Source organism: Mobula birostris, chromosome 8 (genome assembly GCF_030028105.1).
Source record: "Mobula birostris isolate sMobBir1 chromosome 8, sMobBir1.hap1, whole genome shotgun sequence".
Taxonomy (NCBI): Eukaryota; Metazoa; Chordata; class Chondrichthyes; order Myliobatiformes; family Myliobatidae; genus Mobula; species Mobula birostris.
In genome coordinates this window covers 60035300-60058309 of record NC_092377.1, presented here as the reverse complement: position 1 = coordinate 60058309, position 23010 = coordinate 60035300, and the positions used below count along the sequence as shown (strand labels likewise).

Sequence of the window (23010 nt, the reverse complement as noted above, 5' to 3'; positions counted from 1 at the left end):
TCCACCCAAGATCATAAGAAAATGGAAAGTTGCAAGAGAGTTATTAACATAACAGAAACCAGTCTTCCTTCTGTCTACTGTTTCCACTGCCTTGGGAAAACAACAAACATCATCAAGGAATCCTCCAACATCACCCCTTGCGCTCCCTCCCCCCCCCCACCCTTCGATTGAAGAGATATAGAAGTTTGAGAGCATGTATCACCAGACTCGAGGTCAGCCTCTATCCTATCAGAGTCTTGAATGGGCCTCCTAATATAATGGACGAATTCTTGATCCTCCTCATCTCCCTCATCATAGCCCTTGCATTGTCTACCTGAACCACCTCTGTAACTGTAAAACATAATTCTGCATACCTCAATGAGCTTATGTATAGAAATACACTACATGGATGTCTCACAAACAAAAGCTTTTCATTGTATCTCAGCACATGACAATAATAAACCAATACCAATGTTACACCAAAAAAACAAATAACAATAACCTTTAGCACATCATAGAGTTTAAAAATGCTTTGCAGCACATTACAGTGAAGCCCAAGTCAAATTAAATGAATTCTACTGATTCTTCTGCTATCTTCTTTACTGGGTTGATTTCAATGTCAGTAGAACTGAGAATAAGGACTAGCACTTAGGAATAAAATATACCATCAACCAGTATCATTTGCAATTTGGGACACACACTTTATTTGTTGGATGATAAAGCTGAACAATACTTAACAGCAAACTTTGACCTTGATCTAATGTTTTACCTTTGGTTTCAACATTACTTTCAACAGCTGTCCATTATATCTGGCAACATTATCAGCAGTTTTGAGTTATCAAACAGCCCAGAGGTTGTTCACCTAATAAAGCTCTCCTGAAGATGTAGTGGCATCACAAGGATTTGGATTTACACCCCCACCCAAAGACACAGAATTTCTGTTCTTACTAAAGTCCGACACTGGAAGTCCTGCAGAGTTAAACCAAGATTGTGCTGAATGCCACAAGTGCATCAGTGCTTTCTGAAGAGCCAGTGCAGGGACTGAGACCTGTATTTCAACAACAATTACAGCTGTTCCTTGACTGTAAATTACTTTGTGATGTCCATAAATCATGAAAAATATCATAAATATAAATAATGATAAAATAAGCTCAAGATTAGAATGTTAATCATAATTGTGCAAAGAAGATTATGAAGAACGTTGCTAGAACTCAAGGAAGAGATTAGGCAAGCTATGACTTTATCCATTGGATTGCAGGAGATTGAGGGGTGACCTTGTAGAGGCGCAATAAAATCAATGAGGGGCCATAGATAGGAAAGAGAATCAAAAACTAGACTGCATAGATTTAAGGTGAGGGGGCAGATTTACAAAGGGATCTGAGGAACAACTTCATGCAGAGGTGGTGCACATATGGAAACAGCTTCCAGAGGAAGTTGTAGAGGCAGGTTCAATAACAGCAGTTAAGTATCACTTGGAGAGGGACATGGCACAAATATCGGGTAAATGGGAGTAGCTTATATGGGCATCTCAGTCAGCATGGGTGAGTTGCACCAAAGGGCTCTATTCCATATCCTCCTCCAATCACTTCACAGGCATATAAATTGATATTATAAACGGGGTCAAACAATAACATGAACTATCCCACAGCAGAGCATACTAACTTTCAATTAAATGCTCCCGGAACTGGAACATCAGAAATCCCTCACAAATCAGACACAGAATTAGGAAGCATTGCTGATCGTGAAGGAGGTTACCGCCGATTACAAGGGTATCTTGATCAGTTAAGGAAATAGGTCAAAGAGTGGCAAATGGGTTTCAATGTAGATATGTGCGATAATAAAAATAATTAGGCTTAAGCAGAGCACCATGTGGGAGCAGCTGCTGTCGGACAGGGTCAGAGTGGGGAACTGAGTCTTTGTCTTTATTTTTATACGGGTAAAGCAGTGAGAATGGAACCAAGGGCCATGGTCTGTGCCTCTGACAAGATGTAGGAAGTTAGTGACCTCCAGTTTCCCTAATGACTACACCAGCAAGACGTGCACCTGGCTACAGCTCTTTGCAGACCTCATGAGGGAACTAGAGCTAGAGCTGGATGACCTACTGATCATTCAGGAGAATGAGGTATTGATTTGCGGAAAGGATGTATGGGGAGGTAGTCACTCCTAAATAGAGGAGGCAGGTAGCCAGGCGAATCTTGGGGGTGGGGGGAAGGAATAGGCAGAGAAGCCCTGTGGCCAGTCCTCTCAATAATTCTGCTTTGTTTTCAGTAGGTGCTGGAAATCCACAGCAATACACACAAAATTCTGAAAGAACTCAGCAGGTCAGACAACATCAATGGAGGGGAATTAACAGTCAACTCTTTTGGCATGGGGGCAATGACCTACCAGGCGAAAGCCGCAATAACTAGGTACCTGACACTGATTCTGGCGCTGTGGCTCAAAAAGAAATAAAGGGGGAAGAAGAGGAACGTGGCAGTGAAAGGGAATTCAACAGTTAGCAGAACAGACAGGATATTCCTTGGAAGTGAAAGAGAGTCTTGGATGGTATGTTACCTCCCAGGTTCAAAGCTCAGAAGGAATAAAAATTCAAGACTTAGATGCCTAGAAATGTTGCTTGTAAGCCGTGATGGAATTTTCAAAGTTCCGAGTAAATTTATCATAGTACATACATGTCACCATAGATTTATTTTCTTGCAGGCATACTCAGTATATCCGTGATAAAATAATACAATCAATGAAAGACTGCAAAAATTTTGGTGTTCAAGTAGTGTGCAAAAGACAAAAAAAGTACAAATACAAAAATAAAATGAATAAAAAATAAACAAGCAATAAATATCAAGAACGTGAGATGAAGAGTCCTTGAAAGTGAGCCCATAGATTGTAGGAGCACCTCAATCATGAGGCGAGTGAAGTTCAGTGAAGTTAGCCCCTTTGGTTCACGAGCCTAAGGGTTGAGAGTTAGTAATTGTTTCTGAACCTGGTAGTGTGAGTCCTGAGGCTCCTATACCTTCTCCCTGATGGCAGTAGTGAGGAGTCATCAGATTGCGTAAAGGAAGAGAGTTCAAAAGAAACCAGTGGGGCCAGTTGGCACATTTTGCATGTCACAGTCACACAGAGGAGACACCTGGTTGCATAGAGGAGGAGAGCGAGCTCAAAAGAAGTGAGTAGGGACAGTTGGCAATTAGGGTAGATAATTCCCTGGAGCCTGACAACGTGCTCCTGTGGGAGGTTAGTGGCCCTAAGAGAGTATTTAAAACATTCTTAGCCATGAGTGAGATGCAGGAGGATTGGAGGATAGCTAATGTTGTTCTATTGTTTAAGAAATAGTCTAAGAACAAGCCAGGAAATTATAGGCTGGTGAGCCTGACATCAATATTGGGACAGTTAATGGAAGGTATTCTAAGGGACTGGATATTTAAGTATTTGGATAGACAGGGATTGATTAGGGATAGTCAGCATGGCTTTGTGCGTGGTAGGTCATGCCTAATGAATCTTATAGAGTTTTTTGAGGAAGTTACCAGGGAAGTTGAAGGCAAGGCAGTGAATGGTATCCACACAGACTTTAGTAAGGAATTTGACAAGGTCACGCATGACAGGATGGTTAAGAATTTTCAGGAGTTTGGCATTCAAGTTGAAGTAATAAACTGGATTAGACATTGGCTTTGTGGGAGAAGCCAGAGCGTAGTTATAAATGGTTGCCTCTCTGACTGGAGGCCTGTGACTAGGGTTGCTGGGTCCATTCATGCTTGACATCTATCTCAACAATCTGGATGATAATGTAAACTGGATCAACAAATCTGTGGATGACTCCAAGCCTGGGGGTGTAGTGGACAGCAAGGAAGACTATTATAGCTTGCAGAGGGATCTGCACCAGCTGGAAAAATGGGCTGAAAATAGCAGATAGAATTTAATGCAGACAAGTATGAACTGCGAAATCTGAAGGCACACTCACTCAGCGATTCGGGAACAGCTTCTTCCCCTCGGACATTGAGCCGAAGACTACTACTGTCTCTCTATTTTATTATTTCTGTTTTTTTTGCATTACTTATTTTAACTTAGCTCTTTAATAGACATATACACACTGTAACTCAGTTTTTCCCCCTCTACCTTTATCATGTATTTCACTGTACTTCTGCTGTAAAGTTAAAAATCTCATGACATATGCCAGTGATGTTAAACCTGATTCTGAGGTGTTGCTTTGGGAGGGCACAGCAGGGTAGGTCTTACCCAGTGAGCGGTTGGGCATTGTGGACTGCAGTAAAAAAGAGTGATCTGGGAATACAGATCCATAATTCCTTGAAAGTGGCATCACAGGTAGATGGGGTCATAAAGAAAGCTTTTGGCACATTGGCCTTCATAAATCAGAAGTTGAGATGCTATGTTGAAATTGTACAGTATAAGACATTGGTGAGGCCTAATTTGAAGTACTATGTCTAGTTTTGGTCACTTACCTACAAGAAAGATGCAAATAAGATTGAAAGAGTGCAGAAGAGTTGCTGGGTCTTGAGGAACTGAGTTATTGGGAAAGGTTGAATAGGTTAGGAATATATTCCCTAGAACCCCCTTGTCCCCTTGTTCAAAAAAGGTAGTAGGGATAGTCTGGGTAATTATAGACCAGTGAGCCTTATGTCTGTGGTGGGAAAGCTGTTGGAAAAGATTCTTAGAGATAGGAATTACAGGCATTTAGAGAATTATGGTCTGATCAGGGACAGTCAGCATGGCTTTGTGAAGGGCAGATTGTGTCTAACAAGCCTGATAAGAGTTCCTTGAGGAGGTGACCAGGCATATAGATGAGGGTAGTGCAGTGGATGTGATCTATATGGATTTTAGTAAGGCATTTGACAAGGTTCCACACGGTAGGCTTATTCAGAAAGTTAGAAGGCATGGGATCCAGGGAAGTTTGGCCAGGTGGATTCAGAATTGGCTTGCCTGCAGAAGGCAGAGGGTGGAGGTGGAGGGAGTACATTCAGATTGGAGGATTGTGACTAGTGGTGTCCCACAAGGATCTGTTCTGGGACCTCTACTTTTCGTGATTTTTATTAACGACCTGGATGTGAGGGCAGAAGGGTGGGTTGGCAAGTTTGCAGACCACACAAAGGTTGGTGGTGTTGTAGTTAGTGTAGAGGATTGTCAAAGATTGCAGAGAGACATTGATAGGATGCAGAAATGGGCTGAGAATTGGCAGATGGAGTTCAACCCGGAGAAGTGTGAGGTGGTAAACTTTGGAAGGACAAACTCCAAGGCAGAGTACAAAGTAAATGGCAGGATACTTGGTAGTGTGGAGGAGCAAAGGGATCTCGGGGTACATGTCCGCAGATCCCTGGAAGCTGCCTCACAGATGGATACGGTAGTTAAGAAAGCTTATGGGGTGTTAGCTTTCATAAGTCGAGGGATAGAGTTTAAGAGTCGCGATGTAACGATGCAGCTCTATAAAACTCTGGTTAGGCCACACTTGGAGTACTGTGTCCAGTTCTGGTCACCTCACTTTAGGAAGGATGTGGAAGCATTGGAAAGGGTACAGAGGGGATTTACCAGGATGCTGCCTGGTTTAGAGAGTATGCATTATGATCAGAGATTAAGGGACCTAGGGCTTTACTCTTTGGAGAGGAGGAGGATGAGAGGAGACATGATAGAGGTGTACAAGATAATAAGAGGAATAGATAGAGTGGATAGCCAGCGCCTCTTCCCCAGGGCACCACTGCTCAATACAAGAGGACATGGCTTTAAGGTAAGGGGTGGGAAGTTCAAGGGGGATATTAGAGGAAGGTTTTTTACTCAGAGAGTGGTTGGTGCATGGAATGCACTGCCTGAGTCAGTGGTGAAGGCAGATACACTAGTGAAGTTTAAGAGACTACTAGACAGGTATATGGAGGAATTTAAGGTGGAGGCTTATATGGGAGGCAGGGTTTGAGGGTCGGCACAACATTGTGGGCCGAAGGGCCTGTACTATGCTGTACTATTCTATGTCCTATGTTCAAACAAGATTAAGGGAAGATTTGATAGAGGTATACAAAGTTATGAGGGGTGTAGATGGGGTAAATGCAAGCAGGCTTTTTCTATTGAGGTGAGACTAAAATTAAAGGTCACGGGTTAAGAGTGAAAGATCAAACATTTAAGGGAATCCCAGGGGGAACTTCTTCACTCAGAGAGCATGGAACAAGCTGGCAGTGCAAGTGGTGGATGTGAGGTCAATTTCAGTATTTAAGATAAATTTAGATAGTTATATGGATGGGAGGGATATGGAGGGCTATGGTGTAGGTGCAGGTCGATGAAACTAGGCAGATTAATGGCTTGGTATGGATGAGGTGCCCGAAGGGTTTATTTCTGTGCTGTAGTGTACTAGGAACTATATAAGAGCAAGAATGTAATACTGAGCCTTTATAAGGCTTTGGTCAGACTGCATTTGAAGTACTGAGAGCAGTTTTGGCCCCTTAAATAAGGAAAGATGTGCTGGTATTGGAGAAGGTCCCGAGGTAGTTCACAAAAATATTTCCAGGAATGAGAGGGTTACCATATGAGGAATGCTTGATGGCTTTGGGCCTGTACTCGCTACAGTTTAGAAGAATGAGGGAGAATCTCACTGGAATCTATTGAATATTCAAAGGCCTACATAGGATGGATGTTGAGAGGATGCTTCCTATAGTGGTTGAGTCTAGGAGCAGAGGACACAGCCTCAGAATAGAGGGACATCCATTTAGAGCAGAGATGAGGAGGAATTTCTTTAGCCAAAGGTGATGAATCTGTGGAATTCTTGGCCACGGACAGCTGTGGAGGCTAAGTCCTTGAGTATATTTAAAGTGAAAGTTGATAGGTTCCTGTTTAGTTAAGGCATCAAATGTTAAGGAGGGAAGACAAGAGAATGGGGTTGAGAGGGATAATAAATCAGCCATGATGGAATGGTGGAGCCGACACGATGGGCCAAATGGCCTTGTTTTGCTCTTATGTTTTATGGTCTTATAACTTTGGAATTAGTACAGCTATTGGTGGGCACGATGTTAAGTGGAAGGAGTTGTGAATATAGCTCTTCATGAATATGTTTCTATGATACAGAGTAGTTTTAATGGTGAGTATTCAATACTAGATGACACGAAAAGTGACGTTTGACATACCTTAGAGAAGATAAATTGTCAGAAGTATCAAAGACTAATAAGAGAAAAGAAAAAGGATCTGACCAGTTAAAAGTTTTGATGTAGGATAACTGACATGAAACATTAGTCTTCTCTCTGTTAAATATTTAGTGCTTCCTATGGCACCAACAGTGTTTTCGAACTCTCTACGGTTACAGTGGACGAGTTCAAAAGATGCTAACAGTATTCAAATACACTGAAAAGAATAATTAATTAGAAAGTAATCAGACCAGGAGTTTCTGAAAATATTGTTAAATATATTTTGAAGGACTATTTTCATCATCATTTATAGTAACTATATATAACTATAATAAATTAAAATAATCAAGGCCAGACTACAGGAGTCCAACCCTGAAGGTGACAAAATGAATGGTCAGGATGGATGGTGGCTAAGACTAGTCTCCTTGATGTAGTCGGAGTACATTTCATCAAGGGTTTTGACAAGTCTCAGTAAAACCCCATGAGGTTCAGGTGCATATGGCAAATTGGATCTGGAACTAATGGCAAGAGGCAACAGGTCATTCCTGAAAAGAACAGCTGGGAGCATATTGGCTGTGGGGTTCTACTGCTCTGAGGATTAAATTAATGACTTAGATTCCCTACGTAGGATCCTTGAATAGAGTTTGCAGATAGTATAAATATTATGTCTGGTTGAAGGAGAGAAAAAAAATGCTATGACAGCACCAATTTACCATGAGAAATGAGAGCCGAGATCATTCAAAGTTGAGGAACACAAAAAAAAAGATGGGAATAAATAATAAAAGATAGGACACCATGAGATGAAGTAGTAGCTAAGGGCCTTTAAGTACATGCTCACATATCCCCAAAGGAAGCAAAATCTAACAGATGAAGTGGTTAATATACATGATGCTTTAATTGTCAAGGTATAGGTTTTAAGACTAGAGAGGTCAAACAATAACAGTGTATAAAGCATTAGTTAGGCGCCAGCCGAGGTAGCTGTGTCACCATATAATCTCGCAGGAGAGATCCAAAACCAGGGAAATCAATGGGAACTAATTGATGGATAGATGGTAAGGGAGCTGACAACGTATCTTTTCACCTATAGGGTAGCAGGTGCCGAGAATTCATACCTATTTAGTTAACAAAAGTAGAAATCTTTACAGCTTTGATATCTACACATTTCAATGGCACAGACATGATAGATCTGAGATCGCAAGCTGGAAACTGATAATGGGAAGATTTTTTTTAAAATGGGGAAGAGGGTGGTAATCCTATAACAGTGGAAAGAATTTATAAGTATGTTTAGGATAGAGAGTGCAGTTCATTGTCTCATTATAAGGCATTGTCAATTAGTAACTTCTACGACGTTAATGCACAGGGTATGGTTAAGAATTTGTGCTGGTAAAATAAGTGATGGCAAGTTAAAATTATCTACGTACTTTTATGAACTCTTGCTTTAAAGATGTATTACTCACCCAAAAGCACAGCCTCTGATCAATTGAATTGGTTAGCAGAACTGAAGTGAAAAATATTTGGGGTGGAATTTTGTCCATGGTTGATACACAATAGGTTGCACACGCACATTTCCCTCTGCTTCTACAATTTTTGATGGAAGTGAACAATATGACTATTGCAACAAAAGTATTACAGTACCACACTGCACAGTTTAGCATGCACACAGGAGAAATTTCTACTATCTTAACAAGAGACTGCACATTGAAACACTTGAATGTGTGTAAACTTGATAATTAAGTTGAATTTGATGTTGTTCAATAATAACATTCCTTTAAATTTCTTGACTCTACCCATTCTTCTTTCCAAATAATTATATTAAACTTTATCCACAAACTGATTTATGCAATAGATACATTCATCACTATTTGGACTAACTTTGAAGCAGACAATACATCTCGCAGTCCACTTTGTGCTATCCCATCATAGGCAGGTGCAGCTCTCAGAGTGACAAAACAGTACAAGCACCAACTCAGGTCCATAATACTTTTCTCAACCATTGCAACACCCTTTATGTTTTGAGGGCTCATCACATGAAAATAAACTGGAAGGATAAGATGCCAGAGATCTGAATGCTTACTCAGCAGCAGGTAATGCATTCACCTCAAAGAAATTAAATAAATGATATAAATTGTATTCAAGCTGAAAGCTACAGGAAATAGATTTACTCAATACAAGATTTCACTGAATGTCAAGAGCCCAGAAACAACATTTTAAAGAGATGAACAGGAGTTGAAATTTAACAGAAAATAAAAACCAATGACTACTAGGCAACAAACCATTTCTCTGGAAAACCTTCCTATACTTTGAAACAAAAGAAAACAGCTATTTTCCTATTGAATGCATTCTGTAATCAATGAAATTAAAATGTCTTGATTGATTTGGACTTTAAGTAAATTCTGAGCTATTCTTTAAATTATAAAATGAATTTTGATGCTACTAAATTTTTTTACCTCATTTTTCTCTCTTTTTGCACTACTTATTTAACACACACACACACACACACGACATACATACATATACACACACACACATATACATACATCTTATTGTAATTTATAGTTTTTGCTATGTAATGCAATGTACTGCTGCCACAAAACAACATTTCATGATACATGCTGGTGAAACTAAATCTGATTCTCATTCTAAATTGCTAGATTGTACATACTGCAAGCATGATATACCATTGTAGTCATAATTACAATCGTGTGTTCCACTTTTTGAAAACAAGCACCATTTGTTGGATCTTTTATGTTACGATCTGCAAAATACAGTCACTTTACAGAGCCATCCAAGCTAACCTTTATTAAAATTATAGTTTAGTACAATAGTCATGCCCAACTTAACTAGAAAATGCATTATTCAACAATTAAATTCCTTTTCACTTTTAGATCGTCATTACAGCATTTCTTCTGCTCTAACATATGCTACTGTGACAATTAACCTTTACTAATTCTGCATTACTTCTGACGTTACACTTAATCACATAGATGGCTTGCTACTTCGCTGAATATTCAAGTAATTCTCATGCAGTCAAATGCAAAATCTAACTGACATTTCCTTCTGGATGTGTTGAAAGACACCTGCCATTTTGTGATCCATTTGATTCAACTTAAAGCCATATAAAAAAGTTTCCTATGTGCACTTGTTCGTTTATTTGAAACCCAGTACTTGGTAGTCAATGGCATCTTTTGTTCTTGAGGAATAATACTAAAAGCCTCCAATACTGGAATTCAGACCCTAGTTCAGGGACAACCAATTTTCTAAGGAGGGCCTCAACTGTCCAATAATTTATTTTAAAAGTGCAGAGGGAAGGCCTAATGCCCCAATAATGCATGATAAAGGATGCCCGATTTTTGTCCTTAATCAATATAATGGGCGGTGCATTTTCAAACCTGTCTGCCATACAAAAGCCATGTAGTTATTGTAGAGTCTGAAAAACTTATGAAAGGAGATTAGGTCCTCTTACTTCCAACAAACGTAAACTCAGTTACCTGTCGGCCAATGCTTATTTTTCTTTTCCTTATATTAAGCTCATGTTTTAAAAATCATTGCTATCTTTCAGTCCCAATAAATAAAGGTCTGAATTTGATTCCACAAGAAAATGTGATGCAGTGCAGGACTCTTGCACAAGCCTGAATGAATATGGAGGTTCCAAACTTGTAGACAGCAGAACAGTGTGGAGAGGGTCATGCTCCTCCAACACTGAACTTGGATATCAGCAGCAGAGCAGGAACTTCTGCAGATATCCCATCAATTACACTGCTAGGACCTGCCAAACATCTGTTGGAATGAGGGAAGAGTTTTAAAAATTCATGCAATTTAAATATATTTAATTATCTTTGGATATTTACATTTCTACACTTTAGAATTATTTCTACAATGTTTTCTTTAATTTTAAATACTTTATGACCACTGGGAAAGATTATAAATGTCAAAACATTCAAACATTTAATGTCAGTGTCATCCGGGGTGGAGGTGCATCTCCACCAAAGGAGGTATAAGGCACTCCTTCCCTCTGCTAGCCTGCAGGTCACCCTTGGGCAAGGCGTAGCACCAGCTTATCCCCCCACGATCAGGGTCACGTGAAGCCGTGGAAGCAAGTGGTGGATGGTCATGGTGCACATCACAAGTCCTGGTTATGTGACCCATTGATGCCAGGCAGACAATCTCAGAAGAGATGGGGTCACCCTCCTCGTAAAGACAATGCCAAACCACTTCTGTAGAAAAACTTGCCAAGAACAAATGCGGTCGTGGAAAGTCTACGATCGTCTACATCTTACAACATAGTGCATAATGACGATCATCATCATTGAGTTAAGCCTGGGACCCGATTAAACCAGGTGGCAAAACCATGCAATTTGCACAATGTAAAGTATTACTAATCTGTCCAGAACGGCTTCCCTAAGAAATTTCACACTTCAGGAGCCAATAGACAAGAAGTGGGTAGGCAACCAGTGATTGTTGTGGCAAGTTAGTATGTAAAAGGTAAGTAGTTATTCACTTTACCCTCTGGTGATTCTATTCTTTACATGAACATGCACACGACTATAAAGATACATAATTCTTCAGTTTAGGAAAGGGGAAGACAACCCCAAGGATTGTGCCTGATCTCTGGCCAGTCATCAACATGAAGTTCCATGCCGATGATCTGAACTAGGGTAGTTCTGGACTTCATAGTCCTGGGCACCAGAGGGGAGCTAACCAAAATTGACTGGAAGTGGACACTAGCTGGGATGACGCAGAACAGCAATGGCTGGAGTTTCTGGGAGCAATTCAGAAAGCACAGAATAGATACATTATAAAGTAGTAGTATTTTAAAGGGAGGATGACAATCATAGCTGACAAGGGAAGTCAAAGACAGCATAAAAGGAAAAGAGAGAGCATATAATATAGCAAAAATTAGTGGAGAATTAGAGGATTGGGAAGCTTTTAAAAACCAACAGAAGCAAACTAAAAAAAAGCCACAAGCTGAGAAAAGATGGAATATGAAGGTAAGCTAGCCAATATTATAAAAGAGAATACTACAGGATTGTTTCAGGTAAGATAAAGAGTAAACGACAGGTGAGAGTAGATATTAGACTGCTGGAAAATTACGCTGGAGAGGTAACAAAGGGGGATAAAGACTGCAGATTAACCTAGTAAATATTTTGCATTAGTCTTCACTGTGGAAGCCACGAGCAATATGCCAGAAATTCAAGAATGTCAGGGGGCAGACGTGAGTGTAATTGCTCTTACTGAGAAGGTGCTTGGGAAGCTGAAAGGTCTTAAAGATAGATAATTTAGCTGGACCACATGGACTACACCCCAAGGTTCTGATTGAGGTAGCTGAAGAGATTGTGGAGGCAGTAGTAGTAATTTTTCAAGAATTACTAGATTCTGTAATGGTTCCTCAGGACTGGAAATTGCAAACGTCAGCCCACTCTTTAAGAATGGTGACAGGCAGAAAAAAGGAAATTATAGTTAGCTTGACTTCAGTATTTGGGAAGATGTTACAGTCCATTATTCAGGGTGAGCTTTCAGGGTACATGGAAGCAAAAGATAAAGTAGGCCAAGGTCAGAATGGTTTCCTTAAGGAGAATCTTGTCTGGCAAATCTGTTAGAATTTTTAGAGGAAACAACAGGCAGGATAGACAAAGGAAAGTCAATGGATGATGTTTACTTTGATTTTCAAAAGGCCTTTGACAAGGTGTCACACGAGGCTGCTTAACGTGAGGAAGATCCCATGGTATTACAGGAAAAATACTAGAATGGACAGAAGATGAGTGGAGTGGCAGGACGCAAAGAGTAGGAACAAAGGGGCCTTTTTTGGTTGGTTACCAGTGACTAGTGGCGTTCAGCAGGGGTTAGTGTTGGGACCACTTTTTTTTCCACATTATATGTTAATGATTTTGATGACAGAATTGATGGATGTGTGCCCATGTTTGCGGACAATATGAAGATAGGTGCAGAGGCAGGCAGTGTTAAGGAAACAGAGAGCCTGCAGAAGGACTTAGACAGATGTGAAGAATGGGCAAAGAAGTGGCAGATAGTTATAGTGTAGGGAAATGTATGGTCATGCAGCTTGATTGAAGGAATATAGGTGTGCGCTGTTTTCTAAATGGGGAAAAAATTCAAAAATCAGAGGTGCAAAGGGACCTGGGACAGGATTCCTCAAAGATTAACTTACAGGTTGAGTCAATGGTAAGGTAGGTAAATGCAATGAAGGCAAGGATGTAATGCTGAGGCTTTGTAAGACATTGGTCAGACTGCACGTGGAGTATTGTCAGCAGTTTTGGGCCCCTTAAATAAGAAAAGAGATGCTGGCATTGGAGAGGGTCCACAACAGGTTCATAGGCATAATTTCAGGAATGAAAGGATTAGCATATGAGGAGCATTTGAAGTACTTGCAGGAGTTTAGAAGAATGAAGAGGGATCTCATTGAAATCTATCGAATATTGATAAGCCTAGATAGAGTGGACCTAGAGAGGATGCATCCTGTAGTGGGTGAATCTAGCACCAGAGGGCACAGCCTCAGAACAGAGGGTCATGCATTTAGAACAGAGATAAGGAAGAACTACCTTAGCGGGATGTGGCGAATCTGTGGAATTCTGTGGCTGTACAGGCCAAGTCATTAGATGTATTTAAAGAGGAGGCTGATAGGTTCTTGATTAGTCACCGTGGCAAAGGTTACATAGAAGCATAGAAAATAGGTGCAGAAGTAGGCCATTCGGCCCTTCGAGCCTGCACTGTCATTCAGTATGATCATGGCTGATCATCCAACTCAGAACCCCATACCAGCCTTCTCTCCATACCCCCTGATCCCTTTAGCCACAAGGGCCTTATCTAAATCCCTCTTAAGTAGAGCCAATGAACTGGCCTCAACTGTTTCCTGGGGCAGAGAATTCCAGATTCACTACTCTCAGTGTCAAGAAGTTTTTCCTCATCTCGGTCCTAAAAGGCATCCCCTTTATCCTTAAACTGTGACCCCTCATTCTGGACTTCCCCAACATTGGGAACAATCTTCCTGCATCTAGCCTGTCCAATCCCTTTAGGATTTTATACGTTTCAATAAGATCCCCCTCAATCTTCTAAATTCTAGAGAGTATAAGCCTAGTCGATCCAGTCTTTCATCATATGAAAGTCATGCCATCCCAGGAATCAATCTGGTGAACCTTCTTTGTATTCCCTCTATGGCAAGAATGTCTTTCCTCAGATTAGGGGACCAAAACTGCACACAACACTGCAGGTGTAGTCTCACCAAGGCCTTGTACAACTGCAGTAGAACCTCCCTGCTCCTGTACTCGAATCCTCCTGCTATGAATGCCAGCATACCATTCGCCTTTTTCACCGCCTGCTGTACCTGCATGCCCACTTTCAATGACTGGTGTATAATGACACCCAGGTCTCGTTGCACCTCCCTTTTCCTAATCGGCCACCATTCAGATAATAATCTGTTTTCCTGTTCTTGCCACCAAAGTGGATAACCTCATATTTATCTACATTAAATTGCATCTGCCATGAATTTGCCCACTCACCTAACCTATCCAAGTCACTCTGCATCCTCTTAGCATCCTCCTCACAGCTAACACTGCCGCCCAGCTCCGTGTCATCCGCAAACTTGGAGATGCTGCATTTAATTCCCTCATCCAAGTCATTAATATATATTGTAAACAACTGGGGTCCCAGCACTGAGCCTTGTGGTACCCCACTAGTCACTGCCTGCCATTCTGAAAAGGTCCTGTTTATTCCCACTCTTTGCTTCCTGTCTGCCAACCAATTCTCTATCCACATCAATACCATACCCCCAATACCGTGTGCTTTAAGTTTATTGCACACTAATCTCTTGTGTGGGACCTTGTCAAAAGCCTTTTGAAAATCCAAATATACCACTTCCACTGGTTCTCCCCTATCCACTCTACTAGTTACATCCTCAAAAAATTCTATGAGATCCGTCAGACATGATTTTCCTTTCACAAATCCATGCTTTGTCCGATGATTTCACCGCTTTCCAAATGTGCTGTTTTCACATCTTTGGTAACTTTTCCCACCACCGATGTCAGGCTAACTGGTCTATAATTCCTCAGTTTCTCTCTCACTCCTTTTTTAAAATGCGGGGTTACATTAGCCACACTCCAATCCTCAGGAACTAATCCAGAATCTGAAGAGTTTTGAAAAATTAGCACTAATGCATCCACTATTTCTTGGGCTACTTCCTTAAGCACTCTGAGATGCAGACCATCTGGCCCTGGGGATTTATCTGCCTTTAATCCCTTCAATTTACCTAACACCACTTCCCTACTAACGTGTATTTCCCTCAGTTCCTCCATCTCACTAGACTCTCGGTCCCCTACTATTTCCAGAAGATTATTTATGTCCTCCTTAGTGAAGACAGAACCAAAGTAGTTATTCAATTGGTCTGCCATGTCCTTGTTCCCCATGATCAATTCACCTGTTTCTGACTGTAAGGGACCTACATTTGTCTGAACCAGTCTTTTTCTTTTCACATATCTATAAAAGCTTTTACAGTCAGTTGTTATGTTCCCTGCCAGCTTTCTCTCATAATCTTTTTTCCCCTTCCTAATTAAGCCCTTTGTCCTCCTCTGCTGGACTCTGAATTTCTCCCAGTCCTCAGGTGTGCAGCTTTTTCTGGCTAATTTGTATGTTTCTTCTTTGGAATTGATACTATCCCTGATTTCCCTTGTCAGCCACGGGTGTACTACCTTCCCTAGTTTATTCTTTTGCCAAACTGGGATGAACAATTGTTGTAGTTCATCCATGTGATCTTTAACTGCTTGCCATTGCATAACCACCATCAACCCTTTAAGTATCATTTCCCAGCCGATCTTAGCTAATTCACATCTCATACCTTCAAAGTTACTCTTAAGTTCAGAACCTTTGTTTCTGAATTAACTATGTCACTCTCCGTCTTAATGAAGAATTCCACGCCTTGCACGACAAGATTGCTAACTAACCCTTCCTCATTGCTCAATGCCCTGTCGAGAATGGCCTGCTCTCTAGTTGGTTCCTCCACATGTTGGTTCAGAAAACCATCCCGCATACATTCCAAGAAATCATCTTCTTCAGCACCCTTACCAATTTGGTTCATCCAATCTATGTGTAGATTGAAGTCACCCATTATAACTGCTGTTCCTTTATTGCACGCATTTCTAATTTCCTGTTTAATGCCATCCCCAACCTCACTACTACTGTTAGGTGGCCTGTACACAACTCCCACCAGCATTTTCTGCCCCTTAGTGTTATGCAGCTCCACCCATATTGATTCCACATCCTCCAGGCTAATATCCTTCCTTTCTATTGCGTTAATCTCCTCTCTAACCAGCAATGCTACCCCACCTCCTTTTCTTTCCTGTCTATCCCTCCTGAATATTGAATATCCATGAATGTTGAGCTCCCATCCTTGGTCACCCTGGAGGCATGTCTCTGTGATCCCAACTATATCATATTCATTAATAACTATCTGCACATTCAATTCATCCACCTTGTTACGAATGCTCCTTGCATTGACACACAAAGCCTTCAGGCTTGTTTTTACAACACTCTTAGCCCTTATACAATTATGTTGAAAAGTGGCCCTTTTTGATTTTTGCCCTGGATTTGCTGGCCTGCCTCTCTTACTTTTCACCTTACTACTTTTTGCTTCTACCCTCATTTTACACCCCTCTGTCTCTCTGCACTTGTTCCCATCCCCCTGCCACATTAGTTTAAAGCCTCCTGAACAACAGTAGCAAACACTCCCCATAGGACTTTGGTTCCAGTCCGTCCAGGGAGAAGACAGGAGAATGAGGTTGAGAGGGATAATAAATCACCATGATGGTATAGTGAAGTAGACTCGATGGGCTGAGTGGCCTCATTCTGTTCCTATGTCTTATGGTCTTTAATGCTCTTCAAAATTAGAAGGCCTGCCAAAATGCATATTTGTAATAGCCCCTGAAGATTGGTAAGAAAAGTATTTTGAAAAAGTGATTCTTCATTTCAAGGAAAACATTCAACACCTTCTCAAGTCACTTTTGACTCCTGGGTATATTAAAATGGGCTTGGTGGCTGATATTTCACTCCACTTCATCTCTGCATAGCACAGATTTATTGGATTATTATGTGTATTTTGTTTATCACATTGCCATCTGCAGACTGAAAATTGATGAAAAATTTGTCTATTTTACAGTAGTCAATGCAGTACCACAAGTAATTATTTTGTGAAGAGCTGTGAGACATCTCACACCGATGTGCTGCTAGAAATGCAAGCAGCTATTTTACATCCAACATGATGGCAAAATCAACTGCTGTCCAACATCTAATCACAGGCACTCTCAATTTGCTGATGTGCATTAAAATTGCTGCCATTTTTATCTCTTCCCCAAGTTTACAAAATACTTCTCTCCTACTGCACTGGTCTTAAGCCGAGTTATCAAAATGGCTGCATATTCTGTTTGCAAGTACAGTGGATTCCAGTTAATTGGGACATATTGTGACCAGTACATTTTGGCCCAATTAAGCAGCTGCTGGTTAGTCAAATACTTAAATGGTATAAAAAGATAAACTCAGTAACAAATTATATATTTCAATGAAACAGAGAACAAATTAGAACACTACCAATACGACCACAGTATTATAAAACTGTGTATTAACTGTGTATAATAGTTATCGATGGAGGAATTCATTCAGTGTACACTGCCATGTTCTTTTGGTTAACTATAAATGAACAATATCAGTGCAGACACCTAGTCCAGGTAACTGACTGTCTTCATATAATGCTTCCATATCTTCATTTTCACAGTAGCATTCAAATTCTTTGTAGTTCCTAACTTACTGAAGTAGTGAAATCATTTCATTTTCACTCCAAGTTATTTATGGCATCTCCAAGCCTGAACGTTTGAAACCACAGTGAGCAAAATAGTTCTGAATTATCTTAATGCTTATTCATCGCCAAATACCAGCGACAAATATCACTGGATTTTGAATACCAACACACACAACTGACGCTATTTAAAAACTTAATGCTGTAAGTACGGTGAAGTGTCTAACAGCCACACAAGTGCACGCGACTGACGCTAGTTAGAAACTGTTCGGCAGCAGTCTCCTGTCTCAATTAAGCACTAAAGTGTCCCAAACAAATGAAAGGAATCCCTGTTATTTTCTTGATTAGTTGTTTTTTTTTTTTAAAAGAGTTGTCCCAAATAAGCGGCTACCATAATTAACCATAATCCACTGTATTATTTTCTGATTTTTAATATGTATTTGGTATAGAAAGCAAAAGTTTCCCTGACCATTTATTATAAAATTATAACTAATATCTTCTGAATTTCTTTTGTATTAAGCAAATAAGAAATAGGCCATTCAGCCCTGCTGTGACAGTAAGATCATGGCTGATCATTTATCTTAGCACTATTTTTCTGCACGAACTCCATATCTCTCAATTCCCTTATTATCTAGAAATTTATCCACACTATTCTTCAATATACTCACAGTCTGAGCCTGGATAGCTGTCTTTGATAGAGAATTCCAAAGACTGTCTACCCTCTGGGTGAAGTTTGCTCTCATCTGAAAAGCTATTATTTTGAGACTGATACTTCGGACAGCCAATTCTGGGAAAACTTTGTCCCTGCGTTCATCCTGTATAGCCTGTCACAATTTTGTACATTTCAAGAGGGCAGAGGCTTAGTCGACTTGATGTCCTTTCTTAAAAACCAAATTGGTATGTAGGGAACTGGGTCTGTATGCAAATATTGCAGGTGTAGTCTTATTAGGGCACCGTATAACTGCAGTCAGATGCAAATTGATGACAAACTTACATAAGCATTACTAATTCAGCCATAGGAAGATCTGCCTTACTGTATAATTTCCTGTTTTGTCTTTTGACAAGAAAGCAGATCAGATCCAACAATGATGATAACAGAAACTTAATTAGTATATTATTTCTGAAAAGATCATGAAAATTGCATATGTACTATCAGCCATCCATTAACACCCTCAATAGATGATTTCAGTGTCATTGTGTAAAATAATAGCTACATTGGACTGCAGATGTCAATATTTTTTTTTGTCAGCTGTGAGCTACAGATTGTCACCCAATAAGCTTATTCATGACTATGGATATTTTAATCCTTTACTTACAACAGCAAAGCTCAATTAATACAGCACTAAGCAAAGATGTTTTAATAATGCACATCCACTAATTTTTGGTCAGATTTGATTATTTAATAGGCTGGGAATGTCTAATAATCAGAAAACTGTTTTTTCATATCTCTTCAGAATGAAAATGAACTGTTTAAAAGTTGAAACAGCCCTGGCATTCAGGAGTTTCAGCAATGTGAAAGTGGATAAGTGTAGTGGACACAGAACCAAGCTCAAATACAGGTATGAAGTTCTTTAAGTTTCAAAGCTCCAAGAGCCTACTTTGATCAGCAGAAGTGATCAGTTGTCTTGCTTCAAGTTGGCAATTTCTAGAAAAGTTCAACTTTTAACTCTTATGATAACAATGACATATTCAAACAGTACTTATTATTATTGGAACAACACTGAATTGCAAGGAAATAGGGACACAAAAATTTAATTTAGTACACTTAGCTTTCTGCAATCTTGGCTGGACATACTCAACTCGTTATTAAAGGCAATGTAACTAAAACTCATCATCTCCACTGAAGATCTAAAATCACAATACTTCCCTACTGAATTGTTTTAAAACTCTGTACCAGTCCATATTCTAAAACTGGAAATAATTTTTGATAGTTGAGGAATTCTTATCATTTAGGTCCTTAGTTCCACACTGTGAGGATGCTTCCAGCATTTAATTATTATATCTATGCTTTCTGATTCAACCCTGCTGGACACCATCTGGTTAACTCCTAAAGTATGCTAAGTTTCTCTGCGTCCTTTATGCTTGCCTGTTTTACTTTTCCTCATGCCTTGCTATCAACTGCAAACTTGTGTTTTCTAATTATAACTCTTTCATCTCAATCATTTATAAATCGTGATTTTATATATTCATGAGAGGCCCTAGAACAGATCTGAGTTAGTCAGCCAGTCATAGCTATCCAATTAGAACCAGTCCCATTGATCATTACCTTTTGTTTCCTTACCATCTAATTTACAACACCCCCCTTATCCCAAGAGTTTTCTTTTGTATACTAGTTTCTTTTGAGGCACTTTATCAAACAGATGCTGAAAGTCTAAATGTATACATCAACCACTTTGCCCTTGTCCAACATTTTGGTTGGATTCTTAAATAATTCTAATATGTTAATTAGGTGAAACTATTCATTAGAGTCAGAATCAGGTTTATTACCGCTGACTTATGTAACATGACATTTGTTATTTAGCACTTTGGCTTGGAATTACTTTTCTCTTTCACTACAAATGCCCCAGATTGATCAATGTGCAACAGATCACAATGTCTTTGCTGCTGAAAATATCAGATTAACTGGCCTCCAATTGCCAGGTTTGTGCGTATCATATTATCTGGTCTTCGAATAATAAAGATCAATTTTATAAGCTGAAAGGAAAACAAATTCACACATAGCTTGAGCCTATGTTTAGTTTTCATTCAGTTGCATTTGTCAATTCAACAACTGAAGTGGTTTTCTTAAAAATCTTTCCATTACATTCCAAATTATAATTACATTGGTTGAAAGACCAGTAAAACATCTCTGGCATCTAACACTTACCAGGAACCTATTCAGTGAATATTAGCAAGGAAATCATGGTCTCAGCTCAACATGATCCTTTCTTCACTTTATGCCTTTAGACAAACACACAGCAATGTACGTCATGGGATAGGAAAAGATTCTCACTCAATTTTTCACTGAGATCAAATTTGAACCATCTCTCTTACCTACGTCCAGCTCCATTGTATATATTTATGGAGGGATCAGAGAGCACCCAGCTCTATTTTTTGATAACCAAGATAAATTTCCTTTAAGTTTAATGCATTCTAATTCTTTTTCAACCACTTTTATGTATTCAATGGTAAAAATCAATTATCAGCAATAAATTAAAAATGTCCAATTGTTATTTAGCCTGTTTTTCTCTGTTCTTTAAAATTTAACAAGTTTTGTTTGCTATATTTTCTTTTGGTTCCTCAAACAGATATTTGAAATTTAATTTTTAATTTTCTGGAAAGGATCTCATTTTAAAAAGCTTCAAGTACCCCACAGCTCAAATAAGCCAACAGAAGTACTAGCCCCTCATTTTTTTCAGTTTCATTTAATCAATTATTCTGTTTATTCTGGCTGCATCAACCCAGGGTTTAATAATATTTTCATTAATTTTTCTAGTGTACATTTAATCTGGAATCTCACTGCTGAGACCATAAGACATAGGAGCAGAATTAGGCTATTCAGCCCATCGTGTCTGCTCTGCCATTCCATCATGGCTGATCACAGTTCCCACTCAACCCTATACACCTACCTTCTTGCCATATCCTTTGATGCCCTGACCAATCAGATAATGATCAACTTCTGCCTTATATATATCCATAGACTTGGCCTCCACAGAATTCCACAGATTCACTATTCTCCAACTAAAAAAAATTCCTCCTTACCTCTGTTCTAAAGGGTTGCCCTTCAATTTGAGGCTATGCCCTCTAGTTCTGGAAACCTCCACCATAGGAAACATCCTCTCCACATCCACCCTATCTAGTCTTTTTAACATCTGATAAGTTACCCCCTGCATTCTTCTAAATTCCAGCGAGTACAGGCCCAAAGCTGCCAAACGTTCTTCAAATGTTAACCTCTTCATTCCCAGAATAATCTTCGTGAACCTCCTCTGAACTCTCTCCAATGATAACACATTCTTTTTGAGACAGGGGGTCCAAAACTGTTGACAATACTCCAAGTGTGGCCTGATTAGTGTCTTATTAAGGCTCAGAATTGCTTTTATATTCTATTCCCCTTGAAATAAATGCCAACATTGCATTTGCCTTCTCTACCACAGACTCAACCTGTAAATTAACCTACTGGAGTCCTGCACAACGACTCCCATGTTCCTCTGCACCTCTGATGTTTGAACCTTCACCCCATTTAGATAACAGTCCGCACTATTGTTCCTTTTACCAATATGCATGATCATACATTTCCCAACACTATATTCCATCTGCCACTTTCTTACTCATGCTTCCAATTTGTCTAAGTCCTGCTGCAATCGCATTGCTTCCTCAGGACTACCTACCCCTCCATTTATCTTCATATCATCTGCAAACTTTGCCACACAGTCATGAATTGCACTATCTAAATCACTGAGAATGTAAAAAGTAGTGGTGCCAATACCCTGACCCCTGAGGAACACTGGCAGCCAACCAGAAAAGCCCCCTTTTATTTCCACTCACTGCCTCCTGCCTGTCATCCATGCCAGTATCTTTCCTGCAATGTCATAGGATTTTATCTTGTTAATCAGCCTCGTGTGTTACCTTGTCAAACTCCTTCTGAAAATCCAAGTAAATAACATCCATTGCCTGTCCTTTGTCCACCCTGCTTTACAGCCAAGCTTTACTGGATGATGTGGATCAAAATGTGTGAGTACAGTTCCTGATGTCACTATTTCCTTTACTTCGTGGAAACCCACTCACATTGCATTGTCCACTGCCATTTCTTTCCAAACTGCAGTAATGAGTTCAAGGGGTGGAGCTCAGTAGCCAGATTTGGCAGAAACCTATTTTAGGATAGGACAGACCCATCACTCAATTTTTCACTGAGATCATCTGTGACATCTCCATCTATAGGTTGGGCTCAGCTACACAAGTCCAATTTTCCATAGTGCTTCCTTCCAGAGAAGTTTGCAAAGATATCCTCTATCTCGGCAGAGGATATTGATCTAGTTTCAGTACTAGGTTGATAGTGACCTTAAAATCACTGCAGATGCTGACAGACCCATTCTTCTTGGTGACTGGGAACACTGGTCTGGCCCATGGACTCCAGTTAAACTTGGAAAGAATTCC

General features: G+C 39.9%; 1 protein-coding gene across 7 annotated transcripts in view; it reads right to left on the bottom strand.

The window, feature by feature from the left end:
* Positions 1–23010, bottom strand: part of LOC140201336 (serine/threonine-protein kinase VRK1-like) — a 101865-nt gene that overhangs the window by 1962 nt on the left and 76893 nt on the right. The window contains exon 13 of one of the 7 annotated variants that reach the window (XM_072265270.1): positions 8543–8663. The exons of the other annotated variants lie outside the window; for them this stretch is intronic. Coding sequence (XP_072121371.1) covers positions 8562–8663 — 102 coding nt within the window. The 3' untranslated portion in view covers positions 8543–8561. The remainder of the gene's footprint in view (positions 1–8542; positions 8664–23010) is intronic. 7 annotated transcript variants of the gene reach the window in all.